The sequence below is a fragment of the Chiloscyllium plagiosum genome, chromosome 10 (assembly GCF_004010195.1).
Source record: "Chiloscyllium plagiosum isolate BGI_BamShark_2017 chromosome 10, ASM401019v2, whole genome shotgun sequence".
NCBI classification, from domain to species: domain Eukaryota; kingdom Metazoa; phylum Chordata; class Chondrichthyes; order Orectolobiformes; family Hemiscylliidae; genus Chiloscyllium; species Chiloscyllium plagiosum.
In genome coordinates this window covers 26958914-26979821 of record NC_057719.1, presented here as the reverse complement: position 1 = coordinate 26979821, position 20908 = coordinate 26958914, and the positions used below count along the sequence as shown (strand labels likewise).

The 20908-nt window shown below is 40.9% G+C and overlaps 1 protein-coding gene across 2 annotated transcripts in view; it reads right to left on the bottom strand.

The window, feature by feature from the left end:
• The window catches only part of kcnh5b (potassium voltage-gated channel, subfamily H (eag-related), member 5b), a 317576-nt gene that overhangs the window by 189561 nt on the left and 107107 nt on the right, over window positions 1-20908 (bottom strand). For both annotated transcript variants that reach the window (XM_043697222.1, XM_043697223.1), the window contains exons 4-6: window positions 17952-18080; window positions 4490-4605; window positions 3560-3952 (exon numbers count right to left, since the gene is read on the bottom strand). In XM_043697222.1, the coding sequence (XP_043553157.1) occupies window positions 3560-3952; window positions 4490-4605; window positions 17952-18080 (638 nt within the window). The remainder of the gene's footprint in view (window positions 1-3559; window positions 3953-4489; window positions 4606-17951; window positions 18081-20908) is intronic.

Below are 20908 nucleotides of genomic sequence, written 5' to 3'. Positions count from 1 at the left end.
GTGACATTACTTAAAATTTCATATCAGGGAAATCAGTTGATGGGATTTAGTTTTATATCTGGTAGACAGCACTCCCAGAATTGTTAGCAGGAGAACAGGAGGCTGATTTATCTCCGACTCCATGGGACACAATGCTCCTCGTTTGTTTGGGAACTACTGTGCTATTCATATTTTAAAAATCGCCATGTCAGTACCAAATGCTTAGTTATTTCTGCAGTGGTGTGTGATACTCAGTTCCTGCTTTCAGTCATATTCCTACTCTTTCATGGCCTGCTTCAGGAAACCTTTGCTTCTGCATTTCCCAATGAGAAGGAGTTGTGCTGTTTTGACAGTGCCAGTTGTGATTCCATGAGGAACACTGTTACCTCAGAGGCTGAAAACTGATAGTTCAAGTTCCACTCCCGAACCTTGAGTGCAAAACTCTTGGCTGGCACTCAGGGACATTGCAGAAAGAATGTGTAACCATCTGAGGTGCTGTTCTTGGATGAAGTATTAAACTGAAGCCCTATTTTCCTTTGCAGGAGGAAGTAAAAGTTCCCAAGGTCCCATTTTGAAGTGTAAAGGAATTATCTCCAATGTCCTGGCCAATATTTATCCCATAGTCAACATCCCCAAAAAAACTAATGTAGTCATAACCACATTGTGGGTTTTAGGAGCTTGCTGCTTGCAAATTTATTGCTAATTTTCTTACATTACAGCAGCAAGTGATTTCAAAATTCATTGTCAACTGCAAAGCACCTTGGGGTGACGTCAGGTTGTGAAAGGTGTTATAAAGATTTGAAATGTTGATGTTTGGAGGGATATGGGCTGGGTGCTGTCAGGTGGGACTAGATTGGGTTGGGATATCTGGTCGGCATGGGCGGTTGGACCGAAGGGTCTGTTTCCATGCTGTACATCTCTATGACTGTATGACTCATACCTGAAGGGATGTAAAATTTGGATTATTTGAGGTGCTGAGGAGGTACGCGGACATGTTTTTCAAAGGTCACTGAAAGGAGACTGCAAAAAACTTTTGTTTAAAAAAAATTACTACAAGTCATATGACTTAACTGCTTGAATTTATTTACTGAAACTCATTTTTCTTTAGCCACCTGCTTGAACTTACTACAATACCCAGGTCAGAGTTTCTAATTGCCAGCAGCATGGCCATTTGATTTAATTTAATTGTGGTGTATTCTGTCAAGAAATAAGGAACTCAGGATCAGCTTTTGCCACTTTCCTGACAAAAATATCTTGAGAACCCCATACAGTCGCAGAGATCCACAGCACAATAAAGGCCCTTTGACCCATGGAGTCTGCACCTAACTATTCTAATCCATAAACCATGGGGCAGCTGAAAAAGCTGAAACAGTGATTCTACCTGAAAACTTGTTCTCAACATTCTGATGAATTGTGCCTGAAGAAAACCAAGTTAAAAATCACACAACACCAGGTTATAGTCCAACAGGTTTATCTGGTAGCACTAGCTTTCGGAGCACTGGTCCTTCATCAGGTGGTTGTGTGATTTTTAACTTTGTACATCTCAGTCCGACACCGGCAACTCCAAATTCTGAAGAAAACCGATGGGGACAACCCCCTGTGTCGAGTGATAATTCTACATGTACAAGAAGGGCGGACAGAAAAATTCTGGATCACTCCATATCTTATCCTTTTATTCTCCGAGAATTAACAAGTACTTGGCCAAAGTGTTTTCTCCAAAGTTAATCTCTACAGAGAAAGTGTTTTTTTTCTCTTTTTTGAACTTACCTGTGTGCATGTCCATTCTGATTAGAAAGGTAATTTATACTTTCACATTTCAGACTGTATGTTAGTTATCACTGAACCTTTGTCAAATAAATCTTACTATTATAATAAAGTAATCATTTTGTTGCTTATTAAAGAAACTTGGTCAAAGGATCTTTTTATTCTGAACCTATTACAGATAAAACATATAATTAAGCATATTGGTCATTGGATGAATCATTTAAATATACATTGTGGCCAGTGGAATAGCAGGAATACAGAGAGACAGTGAACTTCTCTAACCTCAGTCATGACAGGTGCTATATAAATACAAATCTTTCTTTCAGTGGCTTCTTTACAAACTAGTGCTTTTCATTAACAACACTCATTTTTTTAAATCAGTAGCTCTGTGCAAAACTTCAGGATAGCAGGTATTTAATGAAGCACTGTGTGATGTCCACTCTAAATGCTCTCCATTGAGTTTGATGACAGGTTTTAAGTTTGTCTAATAATGAAAACTAAACATAAATTTTCAGCTTTAGCATTATTGGCATGCATACCAGCACTCAGAGACTCAAATATATATCCTTCATGCTTTTCCATCCATGCTGAATGGAAAATCATAAGCCCCCATCTTAAAATCTTGATAGATGATCCCAGCGCAACAGATTTGTTAAAGCTGAAAAGTTATCCTTAAGCCGTTTCACAAGATCTAAGAGGGAAAAATTGAGCCTTTCATTAAATGAACATTGTTTCAGTTGTTGTGGACACACTAATCAGAAAACAGCCTAATCCTTGACACACATGTACACCTTACATAATGTGCTGGAAAAATAGATGAAGCAATTAGATGAGATTACCTGCAAGCCAGATAAAATTCTCACCAAGTCACACTGTGGCCTTAACCAACAGGTGAGCAGAAATAACCTTCATTAAAGGGAATGAAATTTAGTCATGGAGAGTTGGTCATGGAGTGATGGCTCATCTTTACAATGAGACTAAAGTAAAAGCAACATATTCATGAGGGAGGTCTTAAGTCTAGGATGCAACCTAGATAAAGAGATGACCTATTTGGATAGGAGCAAGATATTTTAGATAATACATGAAGGGAATTATCCTGCACCAGTTGTTTTGCTCTCAGTATAAAGAAAGCAAGTGATTATTCTGAAAAGAAACAGAAAGTACTGGCTGTTGTTGTAAGTCCTACACCAAGCTAATGGTGATAGTTTTAAGGAAAGATTCCGTCTTTCAGAACCTGACAATCTGGAATGTATTCCGACAGTTTTCGTTCTCCAGAGTTTGTACTTTTCTGTCTGATGATTAAAATTATAGCTGTGTCAAAATGTTTCAGCTGACCACACTCGGCTCATCAAGGTGTAACTATTTTTCTTGCAGCATTATATTTCACAAAAACAAGACTTGTGACCTTGAAAATTCATTCATTTTAACCATTGGGCCGCTCCATTAAAAGGTGGCTGAATATGCAATCAATGTTTTTACTGCAATGCATGCATTTAATCGCAAAACATCTACATCTCCTGAGCTTTCCTTGTAAGTCCACTAAATGGTCTATTCTGCTTCTGTTCATCATTTTTGCTTAAGTTCACAAAGAGGAAACCATCCTCTTGCTTGAATCGCAAATCGACATCACACAAAAGCTACCAGAATCATGTTGCATTTATGTGGTCCACAAGATTTAGGAGTTAAAATTTGTGAAGTCAAGAACATTAATTTAGGTTTAACAGGACCGCATCAAAAAGGTCCCTTGCAAATCCAACCTTACATTGACAGAACAAAGCTAAATATTGTGATAATAGATATAGATGTGTCAACTTACCTCATCCACATTTTCAAAAGCATTGATGATGTCATATGGCAAACAGGACAGTAGGTCAATCACAAACCAGGTTTTCAGGTAGTTCATTCTGATTAGTTTAGGATCAGATATAACTTCCCCTCCAGGACCCACAAAGGTGGTGTGGAAATTTAAGACAATATCCACCAAGAAGATCACATCAACTACACTGTCCAGCACTAGCCAAGCAATGTTGTTCTGTTTTGTTCTGAAGGACACATTATAAGGAACCATAATTGCAGTGTAGAAGGTTAAAATAAGGATGATCCAGTCCCAGGTCGTTTTAAATGCACAGTAATGCAGAATGATGTGTGGTGGAGTCTTGGGAGCCTCCTGTTTGTATTGAGGAAGAATGTCAGATCCTAGCTGCAGAACCTGAAAAAGTACCAATATCTTAGTATATTATGCACAGTTTTAATATCTTCAAAAAGTACAACAGTGAGATTTAAACATTCCTCAAATTTTGCCATTCAGACGTTATCCTGCACTGGAGCAGACAGAAAACTTTCCAGATAGAAAATAAGGTAGGAAGTCAAAATTGCCCACAATCATTCCTCTCATTTAGGTAATATCATCTGTCTTGCACCTACTGCAAGGTTTGGCCAAGGTGTCCGCTGAAATTCCAAAGGGGAGGATATCTGATCACAACGGGCCTGTCCCTTTCTTCCAAGTAATTTGTCCCAGAGGGGGATTCTTGGAGATTAGCCTAAGATAAAAAGGTGCCTCTTAATTCCAGGAGTTAGCCAAAAGGAGAAATCATGCCAGATATGACTGATTTCTTAGTAGTCTCAAATTGTGAGAACTGTCAATCCAGATGCAGGATTGAATGCCTTTTTTCTGACAACCTGTCTGTCCAGATCAAATATTCTAAAGAAAATAGATCAAACCACAAACAGGGACTTTAGTACTTACTTCTGCCAGACGGGAATGTTTATGGGCGCCATCAGACTTGTTCATTGGAGTTAGTTGCTGCAGAACACTTCGACTATTTGTCAGCGCTCTTGTCAATCGAGCAAATTTTGCCCACCCTTTATTTCGAAAAAAGACATAGTAACTACCAATTCCAGCAATCCACACTTTTAGCATTGTAATTTTAATTGTCACAAATCTATTAATTGTCTTTAATCTATATTGGCTACAAAATAATAAAGATGAATCATTTTAAAATAGCTGTTACTGAGCAGCGACCAGTGACATTGCTATGAACCTTACTTATAGTTAGAAAACACAATTTTAAGCATCCAGTTGATACCTACTCTGCAGTATCTGTGTAAGTGATCTAAGTCAATTTGCAACTGTAAAAACAGATACTGCAGTTGCAAAATATGATAGTGGTACCACTCAAATTACATGAAAATTAAATTTTGCTGTCTTTACTGCATGACTCAATGTCACTCCTGCCAACTTTATTCTGGAAGTGAAAGTACAAATGTCCACACAGTTCATTCAGGCTCTAAATGTTGCCTCCAATAGGGTAAGCAATTGAAACAAAAAACAAATGGTACACCATTCATTTAAATCCCTTGAAATTTTTTGTTCATATGTCCCAGTCCTGGCCACTGGCCCTGCTGATATTATTGACTTCTCAGAATCTTATTTGTTTCAATCAAGTTACTTCTTACTCGTCGAAACTCCAATGCATACAAGCCGAACCTGTCCAACCTTGCCTCAGAAGATGACGCACCCATCCCATGTATTAGTCTAGTAAACATTCTCTGAAATGTATTACATCCTTTCTTAAATAAAATAACCAATACTACACACAATATCCAGATGTGGCCTCACTAGTATCTTGTACGATTTAAATGTAACCTCCCCTTGCATTAAACGGTAAGATTATTTATTTACATTCTTTGCTTAGACTCTCCCTCTTTGCCTCTCGTTTCTTTTCCTGTTTTGCCTTTAAACTTTCTATGTGCAGCCTGGTCTAAAGTGTATGATCTATCTGATATATCACCTCTGTCATATTCTTTTGTGTAAGCACTGGTCCTTCAGAAGGTGACACTAGGAAACAATAATGGGAAACAAGGGCATGATAAGGACAGAAAAACAGTAGAAAATGAGAAACCAAAAGGGAGAGAGGAAATTAAAACAAATATGACTGATTGAAAAAATTCCCAAATAAACTGATGGAATTAAAGGCTGATAAGTCGCATGGACCTGATGACCTGCATCCTCAGGATCTTTGAGTGGCTGCAGAGGTGTTAATAGATAATAGGCCATAAAGTTAGTGATTCCTATGGGCAAGGGGGAGATTCTTAAGTAGCATTCCAGAAAGCCTGTCTGGGAAAGATAAAAGTGAAAAGAAGTATCCACAAGTCACAGCTACAGTACTGGGAGCAAGGGCCAAAGCATGGCCAGAGTGTTGACATAATCACTGAGTACATTTAAGACAAGAAAAGAACAACTTCAAAGATGTGGAACAGAGAATACAATCTTTTAGGGATCTGAATAAGATGTGCTGTGGCAAGATTTGTGACAGAAATGGTCTATAAGTCTGGAAAGGCTGATCTTGATGAAAAGAGCATCTTGCTCCATCTTTTATGCCTTTGATGGGCAGCGAGGTGAATTTCTCACTGTGCAGCAGCAAGTTGCCAATGAAGAGAGTTTGTTTCTCCATAATTGCCTTGTTGGTGGCCCAACTTACCTTATTACACTGAGCCTTTCGATCTTAACAAACTCTCCAAGCAAGCCAGAGGGAGAAAACAGAACACAGAACTCAAAGTGAGTACCTGGCAGATTCAGGTCACCACTTCCTCTCACTGACTTCCATGTTGCATTTGATCAAACTGCATGGCACACAGGCACACATGCATCCCTTGTCCACAGATAATGGCAGCCAGCATCTGCCACCGCCTCAGAACCGACATAGCATCTCTCTGATAACCTGGCAGGGAACTCTGGTAGCACAGACTTGCATTGCAGAATGCATTAGAAAGCTGCAGGAGGGGCACCTTACTCACACGGTTAGGGATCCAGCTCACAACTGCACCTAGCTCAGGGCTGCTCAGCTCCTTTCGTAGCACTCGCTCACTTAGCGGCTACCTGCATGCTGGTACCATCCCTGTCATGCCTTGCAGGGGCAATTAGCTCAGTCACACAGTTGCCCTGCTAGTTTAGTAGTCCTCAGTCCAGGTGGCATACATACTACTGAAGTGGACCTCGCACTTCCTCCCTGTGCCAGCAGCTTACCTGAATGTGCAGCAAGCAAGCAGCCATGTTGCAAAGTCTTAGAGGATTATTTCTCACCGAAGCCCATGGAGATATCAGTCAGTCCAGGTGGTTCTGGCACAGTAATTTAAGGCAACCTCCCATACCATCCAGGAGAATTGTTACAATCAGATGGCCAATCAGATTAAGTTTAGTGAGGGGCTCTGTACCTCTGTATCCCAGAGATTGGGTGCATAGCCATTCTGAGGTTTCAGTTCGCTGATTAGGCAATGCATTGGTTTCCAATTTCAGATGTCAGAAGTCCACATATTGAAAACATAATTAGAGGGAATATTGGTCTCAGTTGGTTTGATGGCTCCATAGCAGCAGCTAGTCTAGAGGGTAGAACTAATGTGATCGGGTCAGCAAATATACACCCTTGCTGGGGTCTGGGTACATTGTCGATCAAAATGTGTGGTGCTAGAAACATCATCTCTCCTGCTCCTCAAATGCTGCCTGAACAGCTGTGCTTTTCCAGCACCACACTTTTCGACTCTGACACCCAGCATCTGCAGTCCTCACTTTCTCCTCATCTGGGTATACATTGTCTCATGCTGTCCAGTTAGGACCCCGAAGGGGGTGGGTCATGGTTAGTCTGTGGAATCCAGCCGCTGAAACAAAGGAAAATGGGCAAGACCATTCATTGTCACATGAAGAAGACTCAATAAAATAGTCTTTGCGACTGAGGGCTGCAGGCTGGGAGTCAAGGGTGGATGACACTTGTGAAGGGGGCAAATGTGTATGCAAAGATGGGGAGCATACAGTAAAGTGTGGCTGAGAAGAGGTCATGCAGGATGGGGGTTCTTCCATGGTCATGAGGAAGCTGGCACCATGGGTTGAGGGCAGTGAATGACCACACCTGGCATGCACAGCTCACTTACTGGGGCTGTACGGGGGAAGGTAGGTCAACATAGGAGCAAGTATACAGGTTGAATGGGAACTTGGGGAGGTGTGAAGCCTACGTGGTTTGCAGGAATGGCTACCAGAAATGGAATTTGGATGTTCAGGAACTCCCCAACATATTCAGCCAGAGAAAAAGGAAGCATCAGGTCATTGTATGAAATAAGGGGCTTCCAGTGCTTTATTCAGAGGCTAACTGAAGATGTTATATAGAATGGTGACAAAACATCTGAAAACAAACCTTCCATCTCAGCGAGCAAACCTACATCCAGAAGGGGCTTCCTATTTAAGACAGTGATAAGGAGAATATTTTTCTCACAATCATGAGCCTTTGGAACAGTCTTCCTCAAAGCATAGCCCGTGAATATTCTGAAACCAGACATAGTTGGATTATTGATAAGTAAAGTGGTGAAAGGTTCTCTGTGGTAAACAGGAATGTGGAGTAACAAACTCAGCTATGACCATCAAAAGGCAGAGCAAGTTCAAAGGGCCGAGTGGTCAGCTTCTGCTCCTAATCCATAGGTATGATGGGAAGAACAATTTGCCAAAACAAAACAGAGTTCTGACTGAATGATGATGGAACATGGTCTACAAATTCAGGTCACAGTCAAAAAGAGATGAGGAGAAATGTCTTCACACAGAGTGTGGTGAGCCTGAGTAATTCTTTTTCATAGAAAGCAGTTTGAGGTGCTTAGGGCTAAAGGAATCAAAAACAGGATGGGGGGAAAGTAGGGAGAGGGTACTGGGTTGGATGATCAGACACCATTATACCGAAGGGTGGAGCAAACTCAAAGGGCTGAATGACCTACCCATGTTCCTATGTTTTTCTGTTTCTAAGTAGATGAAATTGCATCTGAAAATCTACGACACTATAAGTAAGCAGGTACTTGAATAGCTATCCTCCATGATGGCCACTGATAAGATTAAATATCATCTAGATGATGTAGTGGGCAACAACTGGAGTACTATGGAAATGCGCATCTGCGGAGGAAATTCAGGAAATTAAAGGTCCTCTAAATACAATAATGAACTAGTTATCAATTTAAGCAGGATCAACATCCTCCATGAAAGACATTCAAGTGACGAACGATCGTCCAGCCGAAAAATGATTTACAAAAAATCAAAATCAAGGTCACAACTGTCCTCTCACCAAAGACCTGCCAATCTTCCAATTCTGAACAGAATGTATTCAACAATAACTGTGAAATTTCATTGATGGCCGAATTTTTGAAGTCTGAGACATATGAGAAGGTATTGTGGCAATACTGAATGTCAAAGTAGTATGTCTGAACGTGTAAGTGGAAACTAATGGGAAAAGAAAACTTGGGGTGAGATATTGTAAGAGGGTTCTGAAACAGATCATTTTGAAGTTGCATTAAGCTCCAATCTGACAACGCACAGTCTTTGCATGAAGAAGAGTGAGTCCAGTATGATATTGTAGTAGAAAGAGTTACATCAACTCTGACTCCTGATAAGCTTCAACGTTTTACAGAATTAGTCAATATTCCTTCTGCCTATTGCTATGAAGCAACAAAATACACCTTGTTGGTATGGTGGGTACCTTTCCTCATTAAAGTCAATAGTGGCTTATCTTCTAGCACTGCAAATTACATGGGCTCTTAACTTGGCACAGAATGGAGGCTTTAGGGCAATCTACCCCAACCAAGAGCCACAATTCATTGATACTGCCAACATATAAATTACAATGTGGGAAAATGATGAGGCTATTCATAGAGTCATAAAGATGTACAACGCGGAAACAGACCGTTCAGTCAAACTCATCCATGTTGACCAGATAACCCTAACTAATCTATTCCCATTTGCCAGCACTTGGCCCATATCCCTCTAAATCCTGCCTGTTCAGATACCATCCAGACGCCTTTAAATGTTGCGATCGTACCAGCCTCCACCACTTCCTTTGGCAGCCCATTCCATACACGCACCACCCTTTGCGTGAAAAAGTTGCCCCTTCGGTCTCTTTTATATCTTTCCCCTCTTACCCTAAACCTATGTCCTCTAGTTCTGGATTCCCCCACCCCAGCGAAAATACTTTGTCTATTTATCCTATGCATGCCCCTCATGATTTTATAAACCTCTATAAGGTCACCCCTCAGCCTCTGACGCTCCAGGGAAAACAGCCCCAGCCTGTTCAGCCTCTCCCTATAGCTCAAATCCTCCAACCCTGGCAACATCCTTGGAAATCATTTCTGAACCCTTTCAAGTTTCACAACATCCTTCCAATAGGAAGGAGACCAGAACTGCACGCAATATTCCAAAAGTGGTCATACCAATGTCTTATACAGCTGCAACATAACCTCCCAACTCCTGTACTCAATACTCTGACCAATAAAGGACAGCATACCAAATGCCTTCTTCACTATCCTATCTACCTGCGACTCCACTTTCAAGGAGCTATGAACCTTCACTCCAAGATCTCTTTGTTCAGTAACACTCCCTAGGACCTTACTATTAAGTATATAAGTTCTGCTAAGATTTACTTTCCCAAAATGCAGCACCTCAAATTTATCTAAATTAAACTCCATCTGCCACTCCTCAGCCCATTGGCCCATCTGATCACGATCTCATTATAATCTGAGGTAACCTTCTTCGCTCCGCACGACACCTCCAATTTTGGTGTCATCTGCAAACTTTCTAACCATACCTCTTATGCTCACAACAAAATCATTTATATAAATGATGAAAAGTAGAGGACCCAGCACCGATCTTTGTGGCACTCCACTGGTCACAGGCCTCCAGTCTGAAAAATAACACTCGACCACGACCCTCTGTCTTCTACATTCAAGCCAGTGCTGTATCCAAATGGCAATTTGGTAAAAAAAGAAAAGCAGGATATTATTTGAAAAGAGAGAGACCGCAGAATGCTGCAGGACAGAGAGATTAGAAAAGATTAGCATGGAGATCGCTCGGAATATTTGTGTACCTGGTTTCCTCTTTTAAATGCTACATCTAGATCCTCACCCCTCAAATTGGTTTAAACCTCCTACCACAGCACTTGCAAACCACCTGTGAGGATATGGTCCCAGCCATATTGAGGTCAACCTATGAGGACTATCCAGTATATATCCCCCACAGCCAATCCTAACAGCTCCGCCCTCTTGCATCATCTCACTGCATTTAACTATACTTTCCTCCTGATTCCAAGATCCTAATGTGCATAATTAGTGGAGAATGGAGCCTTGGAACTTCTACTTCCTTTCCTAGCTCATTAGTCTCTCTACAGGACCTCATTCCTCTCGAAATTGATTCTTTCCACAACTTTCAACCAAAACATGGATGCAATGGAAGCCCAGTTTTCCCCTCTTGACATCTACGTTTTTTTTATAATCCCAGAGCAGGCTGGTGCGACAACACTGTTTTTATGATGTGGTTACCAGGAACCTTTCATTCTTAAACTGAACTAAAGGTGAACTCCTCAGGAAATTATTAAGAGAATAAAGCCACAAGATTCCACGGGTTTGAAAAGCAAGACTTTACTACACAAGTTTAAAAAGTGATATAATCGACAATACATGTACAACTTATCTCGAGCATTCAGAATTAACATAGGCGAAATATTTGGTTTACCATGACTGAACGCCCAACAGCACACATCAATTAGTAAATACAAACAAGTAATCAATAGTACAATCCCAACAGATTTCCCAATAACTCTATCCAAACATTAATGATCCAGTGGTTCACCAAGTTTCATTAAACTTCACAACGACAACAATTCTTCACTTTCACCGATCCACTCCCTGAAGAGCCATTCCATTATTAACTGCCTCAATGTCAAGACTCCAGGAGTGAGAAATCTCAATTATGAAGACAGGTTGGAGAAGCCTGGATTGTTTTCCTTGCAGAGGAGAATGGTGAGGGAAGATCGACAGACATTTTCAATATCGTGAGGGCTCTGGACAGAATAGATAGGGAAAGTAAATGTTCCTGCCCATAAAAGGATGAGGTTTCTAAATTCTTGGAAGACCAGGGGAAGAACAAGTCAACATGGATTTAGTAAGGGGAGGTCGTGCCTGACAAACCTGTTGAAATTCTTTGAAGAGGTGATAAATAGGTTAGACCAGGGAAACCCAGTGTATGTGGTCTATCTAGACTTCCAAAAGGCCTTTGATAAGGTGCCATACGGGAGGCTGCTGAGCAAGGTGAGGGCCCATGGTGTTCAAGGTGAGCTACTGGCATGGATTGAGGATTGGCTGTCTGACAGAAGGCAGAGGGTTGGGATAAAAGGTTCTTTTTCGGAATGGCAGCCGGTGACAAGAGGTGTCCCATAGGGTTCAGTGTTGGGGCCACAGCTGTTCACGTTATATATTAATGATCTGGATGAAGGGACTGGGGACATTCTAGCGAAGTTTGCCGATCATACAAAGTTAGGTGGACAGGCAGGTAGTACTGAGGAAGTGGGGAGGCTGCAGAAGGATCTAGACAGTTTGGGAGAGTAGTCCAGGAAATGGCTGATGGAATTCAATGTGAGCAAATGCGAGGTCTTGCACTTTGGAAAAAAGAATACAAGCATGGACTACTTTCTAAATGGTGAGAAAATTCTTAAAGCCAAAGTACAAAGGGATCTGGGAGTGCTAGTCGAGGATTCTCTAAGGGTAAACATGCAGGCTGAGGATCCTGGGATTGTATTCATTGGAGTTTAGAAGATTAAGGGGAGATCTAATAGAAACTTACAAGATAATACATGGCTTGGAAAGGGTGGACGCTAGGAAATTGTTTCCGTTAGGCGAGGAGACTACGACCCGTGGGCACAGCCTTAGAATTAGAGGGGGTAAATTCAAAACAGAAATGCGGAGATATTTCTTCAGCCAGAGAGTGGTGGGCCTGTGGAATTCATTGCCACGGAGTGCAGTGGAGCCCGGGACGCTAAATGTCTTCACGGCAGAGATTGATAAATTCTTGATGTCACAAGGAATTAAGGGCTACGGGGATAATGCGGGTAAGTGGAGTTGAAATGCCCATCAGCCATGATTGAATGGTGGAGTGGACTCGATGGGCCGAATGGCCTTACTTCCACTCCTATATCTTATGATCTTTTGTCTTAAAAGGATTGAGAACCAAAGGGTGCAGTTTTAAAATGTTTTGCAAAAGAAGCAAATGGAAGGTGAGATGTTTTTTTCTTTCCAGCAAGTGGCTTAGGTTTGTAAGTAGAAGTGTGATGAAAGCAGATTCAGTTGAAGCTTTCAAGATGGCCGTGGATAGTTATTTCAATGGAAGCAGTTTGCAGTATTCCGGTGGAAAAGGGATGGGTTTGGCACTATGTCAAAATGCTCAAAGAGCTGGTGCAGATTTAATGGACTGAATGGTCTCCTTCTGCTCTGTAACAATTTTGTGCTTCTGCCCACATTGATCACCTTCCTATGGTGGGTTGACTCTAGAACTGCACTCCATTATGTATTCACCAGCACAACTCCAAATTTCTTGTCAACTTCCTTTCTCCACCTTGCTAGATATGTCCCTGGATTTTCCCCAAGTTCTAATTGTGTTCAGTTGTATGAACTAAATACTGCTGTGGGTTTTTTGATCTCCACTCTCTCACTGCACTGAAGAATTAATGCTTGCATGGTTATTCTGAACTCCTCACAGCTTCTTCCAACAGAGACAATGACTTTCCCACTCCCTCAGTTCTCCAGGACATTTTCCTGAGGCCTGACGATACACCTTAAGTTTAAGCTCTTAACTTCTTTCCAGCAGAACTACCAAACATCAGCAGGTCCAATCCTAAACTCCAACTAAACTGTGTCTCCAGACCTCTTTTCCGTGATCTTGTAATGAGCACCTCCCCTATGAGTGCAGAATTGAATGCTGCCATCTGACCATTGGAACTCAGCATTCTGTAAAGGTTACATTCTCACAGAATGCTGGAAATGGATTACAGCACAGCCTACTCAAAATTCATAGATTTATAATACAATCCCTCACAGTTTCCATGAGTTCATCAGTCAATGTGCATTTGTTATGACAAGTTGGCCTTCTCCTGTATTTTACAATGAGCTTAAAACATAACTAATATGTATTATTAAAGGAGCATGTGTAAAAACTAACGTTGTAATGTTTACAGATAAATCAGCTGTTCAGACCTACTTAAAGGCAATTTCTCTTTCTTCATTAAAAATACAACAGTTCTATATTGCTAATATATAACCAATCACCTCAGAGACAATGGGTTAGGTTCAGGTCAGAAGAATGTTTTATGCCCTCGTTGAATTTATGCTTGATTTATTTTGATGGTGTGAGAACCTGAATGTGACAGTGTGATAGGAAATGGACATCCAACTCAACCTGTCCCTGATACAATTGAGCTGCTTCGGTTAAAATTCACACACACACACACCCCACTCCCACCCCAACTCCAAAATCCCATCAAGTGTCCAGCTGCCTTGATCTCACCTCCACGTTTGAGCATTATTGAATCATGGGCTTGAGTACATTCATTTAGGTTGATATTTTGGTGCAGTGTTCATGGAAACATTTCTAAGTATGAAAGATATAGGAGGTCTTGTATTGCATGTAAGACAAAGGAGATCTTCTACCTGTCTCTGAGCCAAAAGCACCAGGCCAAGGAAGCTGAGTTAATAACATAGCCAACTAGACTGAGTACCAACTACCAAATCCATCCAACACATGCCAATGGCAAATGAAGTTTAACCGCCATTCCAGCTGGTTTGGATTCACAACCTGCTTCCTTGTGGAGATATCCATGCTGAGGATCAATTGTGCCTTTTGGCACAGAACACAAGAATACAATGATGAAAGGTATAGATTTCCAAAGTGTGAAAAGAAACAAGACTTGAACACCTTTTCAAACAAAAATAATAGTACTTTGTTGGTATGCACTTAAGTGTGAAAAGTGGGATAGTTTACTTGCTCTTTTAAAAAGAAAATCAGTGTATTAATAATATGATTAAAGAAGTGGAAATTGTTTGGTGTGCTTTAAATAGATGGGAAATGCTCAGTCTTACATATTTTCGAATTTATAACTGCTACTGCAATTGGCACACTTGTCACCCACTTTGTTTCCATGTGATCACTTTGTCTTCCTGTGATTCTGTTGTCAGAGCTATATTTTCACCATTCGTTCACAGTTAGACATCTGTCAGAGAGTGGGTATAAATCCAACATAGATCCATCAACTTTGCTCAGGCAGTTACTTTGTGTGTCCTAGCCTCCATTAGGAAACCATCTGACAAGTTCCACCATGGAAGTAATGGAGGTAGTTAAATTATGAACTTCTGTAATGACTCCAATCCACAACCACGGAAATCTGACTTGAATAAACAACTTATCGACTGTCACAGAACTAACATTATATTTACATCTGCAGACCAGCACAGAACATCACAAATTGTAATAAATGTGCATTGTTGCCTCAGTTGGTTCTATGGCAGTAAATTGCAACATTATTCAAAAGCTAAAAACCAAGCAAGTCCCTGACAAGTCAATTGATCACTCAACTGTTTTGCACCCTTCTCAACCAAAAGGGACACAGCATGTAAAGAAACAAATCAAGGTTTTCAGCAAGAGGTAAATATTTAACCATCTTCCATTAATTCTAAGTTGCAGAATGTAGCCAACAAGAAGTGCTGTACAATATGATTAATACTCTACAAAACAATACTGCACTGCAGCAAATAAGTCTTCAGTTGGACTCAGTGAGGTCCATTCTAATTACCCAATGAACAGACTACCTCAGAAATCACTATACCCCTGCCTTGTTCAAGAGATCAAACATACCTCCCCTCATAGTTTAAATTTTGTCTACTTGTTTTTGTGACATAAATTATCACATCAAATAGTTTCACAGGAATAGAAGTTTGTAAAAACAGGTGTGGGGATCCCAATGCTTTCTTCTGCCTGTTAACTGATATTGACATTTCGCCAGTGACATCCATTCACCACTGGATATCTGCTTGCTTCTGGCAAGATTTCACATTCCCAGGAGATTAGCACAACTTAAGGTTTTCCTGCATCCCTAGCCCCACTCATTGTTCAATTCCCCACTGCCTCTGTTCACTCTCCAGCCAACATTCTCAATCAATCACAATTCACATTCATAACACTGGTTCAGAATCCATAGAATCCCTACTGTGTGGAAACAGGCCCTTCAACCCAACAAGTTCACACGGACCCGCTGAAGATTAACCCACCCAGACCCATTCCCCTACCCTACTATCCTATATTTACCCCTGACTAATGCACCTAACCTGCACATCCCTGAATTCTATGTGCAATTTCTCATGGCCAATTCACCTAGTCTGCACATCTGTAGATTATGGGAGGAAACCAGAGCACCCAGAGGACACCCACACAGACGCGGAGAGAATGTGCAAACTCCATACAGAGTCGCCCGAGGCTGGATTCAAACCCAGGTCCCTGGCACTGTGAGACAGCAGTACTAACCACTGAGCCACCTTCTTTTTCTCCTTACTTACTTAGAATCACTTTAAGCTTCACACTCAGTTTGCCCACATTGCTTACTGTTAAAGTGCAGCTGGCACATCACCCCAAACACACGGAACATAACTCATTGATTCACACATCCCTCTCTGTTGCAAGATGAGGTGGCCCAACATAACATACGCACAGCTGAAGTTCCCATGAAGCAGACAATGACAGTCATCATTAGACTGAGCACAACTGAAGCTGAAGCCAGTGGTGCAGTAAACATTCCTGCTGAACAGTCACTCGCCTCGAAACGTTGATTCTACTTTGTCCCCACAGGTGCTGCCAAACCTGCTAGGTTTCTCCAGAAATTTCTGTTCTTGCTTCAGATCGCCAGCATCCACAGTTCCCCCTTTTATTCCTAATGAATCATCTTCCTCACATTCCACAATCTTATCGGAATTACAAGCTGGGAGACGGTGAAAGCTTGCACTCCTTGCCACAGAAGGATTTGAAAATAATGATGGGATTTTCAAAACCAAGATGCTGCTTAACCATAAGTCACAGTAGGTTTGCCAGTACAGGATGGCAATAGGTGAATAACATTTGGTGCAAGTTAGGACACAGGCAGCAGAGGTTTGAATTACCTCATTTTAAGATAAGATGTCGGAGACGGGTCAATATGAATTGTGAGTTGCTTTTCATTGTAAGTATCTGTCAAACATCAACTTGAGACAGACTCACAAACCTATAAAAGAGTACTGTGGCTGTTAGGTAAGAAAGTGCAGGTATGAATACATTTTTCCTCCAAGTACTGCTTTACCTACGAGACATCAATGAACATAATCCTTTGCAGAGGAAGTCGCTGTGGTAACCCTTTACTATTTTGTTCAGTAGCCTCACCACATGAAACAAAACATTGGTTTTGAAGCAAATGACTCCCCACAGAAAGGAGAACTGAAACAAGTACTTTTATCATGACTCTACTTTTAGAACTTAGATTGCTCCTGCTTAAGACACTGAAGTAGATGAATCCACTGGCTTGTATCTAATGTCAATAAAATCATCCATAAATTAGTTTAGAGGATAATTTGGTAATCTTACTATGGATGATTAGTTTGGGAAATGAACAACGTAATAATATGTGAAATATTTTTAGAACAGTCAGGTAATAACATCACAGGCTGCAGAACAGAACACATATAAGATCCAAGGCTGCAAATTAGTGCTAAGAATTCCTAGTGTGAAATCAGGCCACTGGCCCATCAAGTCTGCACTAATCCTCCAAAGAACATCCCACACAGACCCAGCCCCTCCACCCTACCCTACCCTCGCAACCCTGCATTTCCCATGGTTAATTCACCTAGCCCACACAATCCTGGACACTAAGGACAATTCAGCATGGCCAATCAGCCTAGCCTGTTCATCTTTGGACTGTGGGAGGAAACTGAAGCACCCAAAAGAAACCCACACAGACACAGGGAGAATGTGCAAACTCCACACAAACTGGAGGCAGTGAATTGATCCTGGGTCAGTGGCGCTGTGAGGCAGCAGTGCTAACCACTGAGCCACCATGTTGCCCTAAGGGAGGAAGCAACATGAGGATGAAACATAAGGCAAACAATACATTCAGATGTTTCAGTGATCCATTGAGTAAAACAAAATTAGCTTTCTTTCATCCATACTGTTCTGTTCAACTTTTAATGCAAAGTATTGGAGGCATTGTAATTTTTCTATTATTATGGAATGCAAGAGAATAGAATATAATACTAGATCCTGAAAACCATCAAAACATATTTTGTGAAAGTGACATAGAATTTCTTCATTACCAATACATCAAAACTCCATAGAAAAGAAATTCTACCTTTTGTTGACTCATCTTCAATGGGTTGTTTAAATACTGTAATGTCTTTGAAAGTGCATAAAAATAAAACCACCTTGTCATATTCATTTCTTATGGGCGCAATTTGCATGTAGAACCAAACTGGAGTTCCTGTCAACAGAAAAAAATGAACACACTTAACATGTCATTCCACAAGGGGAAGTCAGCACACTTAGTCTACATTATAGAACAGTTAGTAATTTTGGTCTGAATGAATAGTTAGACTTGTGTATTGCAGACATGATCTCTGCTGGATTACATTTTACTGTGTCACGTTATATAATCTGACCCAGAGATCTCTGAAAATTCCTCATTTAATTCTGGCTCAAAAACTTTAGTGCATAGTCAAGACAAAAAGGGAAGAATATGGTCAGCTTTTTCCATGTGCTCCACATATTTAACCCAGTGCAAAAAAAAATTTAGCTAAGGCCAATGGATATTGTGTAAGTGAGATCAGTGTTATTGGGTCAAAAGGGCCAATCATCTCCTCTTCCAGCTCAGTTACTAATATGCGTATAGTTATCAAGATAAAGTAATTAAGTTGCATCAAGGATCAGCATTGTCATGACCCTGATAGGAAGACAGCACTGAAATTCAATCCCCTCCATTCCAGAAGTCTTCATAAATGTGAAATATGATTAACAACCATCATCAGGATGGTTAATGGTTAATGGACAGTGACCATTATCTAGGAGGGGTGAAGACATATCAGCATTGTTGGTTTTATCTGGGACATTGTGTAAGGTATGATTTTGTGAGTATGACAGCTTCACTGGTCTGTGAGACGGTTCTCCCAATTTTGCCGATAGCCCCCAGAGTTGCTAAGGAGAATGATGAAGGGTTAACAGAGCTGAGCTCACTGTCGTCATTGCATGGTGTCTGCGTCAGTGGCAGGTGGTTTGTCCAATTTTGTTTTCCTTTTTTGAGACTTGTTAGCAGATCATACAACCAAATGATTTGTTACAACATTTCAGAGACAGCTAAGGGTCAACCACATTGCTCTAGGTTCAGTGTCACATGTAGGTCAGACCAGGTAAGGATGGCAGATTCCTTCCCTAAAGGACTTTAGTGAACCAGGCTCTTACAGCGATTGATATTGATTTAATTGTCATCATTAGATATTTTATTCCAGACTTTATTGAATTCAAATGCCATCATCTGGAGTGCTGGGATTTAAATCAAGGGCCCCCCAAAATTACCTAAGTCTCTGGATTACTAACTAGCCAAGCAACAATGCCACTATGCTGTCCCCTCTGACAGACTGGTGAAAAACACTCCCTCTACTCTTTTATTCTGCATAACTTATCTATTTAGGTAAGCAATTCCTTTCAGTGTTTTTGCTCAGACACGTGACAACTTAAAGGGGTTGACTTTTACTTGGCCTATGTGGGAACTTCTGGAGTGGTGATGCAACTTTGTGAGAAATATTCCATTCGAGTCCTGACTTCTGCCTTGTAAATGATGACCAGACTTTGGGAAATCAGGAGTGAGGTACCTGCTGCAGAATTCGCAACCCCCACCTGCTCCTGTGGCCAGTTTGAATGTGGCTGGTCCAAGGAAATATCTGGTCAGTGGTAATCTCTAGGAAATTAACTGTGGGGAATTCAGTGATAGTAATGCCATTGACCATAAAGAAGAGGTAGTTGGATTGTCTTTCATTGGAGATGCTCATTATTGGCTACTATGTGATGCAACTTCTGCTTGCCACTTGTTAGTCGAAGATAAAGATTTGTTATCACAGAATTATTACAGCACAGAAGAAAGCCATTCACTGCATCAGTATCTGCACTAGCTTACAGAATGAGCACATTCACCTCGTGCCAATCCTCTGCCTTCTTCCTGAGATTTGATCCTTAAATGTATAAACATGAAGGCATGCAAATACTAATGTAAGAACAGTCAGCTTTATTGGTTTTAGCTATGGTGCTACCGAGGCGCAAGGCTGACAGATTTCAATTAATGACCAAATCATCCAATAATGGGGTGCAAGAAGGAATCTGTAATCATGGTTCACATTAAAAACCAAAATAATTATGCCTAGCTTGACAGACATTCATAGTAACTTCAAGCAGCTACAGTGCAAGTTCAAGGGAATGACCAAGCATTAACATTCTCTGAAATATTACGAGTGCCACATGAAGAACTAAGCTGCAAAGCGAAGACAAAACAAATTGGGGTCAAAATTCATCCTGGACAGTAGCACTGAATTGGTAGAATTGAATTAACCATTCATTATACACAGCACTTCACACCCAGTTTCTCCAGTCAACATTCATCTAAGGGCTGACACAGGGACAATAATTGTTGATTCATCTGAAACTGGGGTAACTTCTAGGGCAAGAGGAAGGACATTATCAATTGTATTGTGCTCAGTTATGCAGAATTAGAAAGAAATGGATAAACGAAAGTCTTTTTTCTGTAAAGTTGAGGTAAAGGCTCAATTAACAGTCAAGAACATTGCCATAGGATGCAACAAATTAACAAAAAAGTCATAAAGTAAAAAAAAAGTTGCTGAATCTAAATAAGCCACAGCTAGGTTGTGAGAAAGCACAGAACAAGGACAAACATCTTTTAAAACAACAGGATAATGAATGGAGAGCATTAGCAATTCCTGATGAGGGGCTTTTACCCGAAACATCGATTTTCCTGCTCCTCGGATACTGCCTGACCTGCTGTGCTTTTCCAGCACCACTCTAATCTAGACTGTGTGAGATAAAATGCTGACTTTCTGGCGTTGGTCAAGGTGGGAAAGCATGTGAAGAACAATGGTCATAGATCCATATGGTCTGAGGGTCCAAAGTGAAGGAAAAGTGGAGAGAATAGCGTTAAAAATATAAATGTTTGGAAAACGGATTTGAGGATGACATGCAGGCTGCAGACAGATAAGGCCAGAGAGGGCTAGACTAAAAATGGAGGGAAATATTAGTTAAATAGGTCTG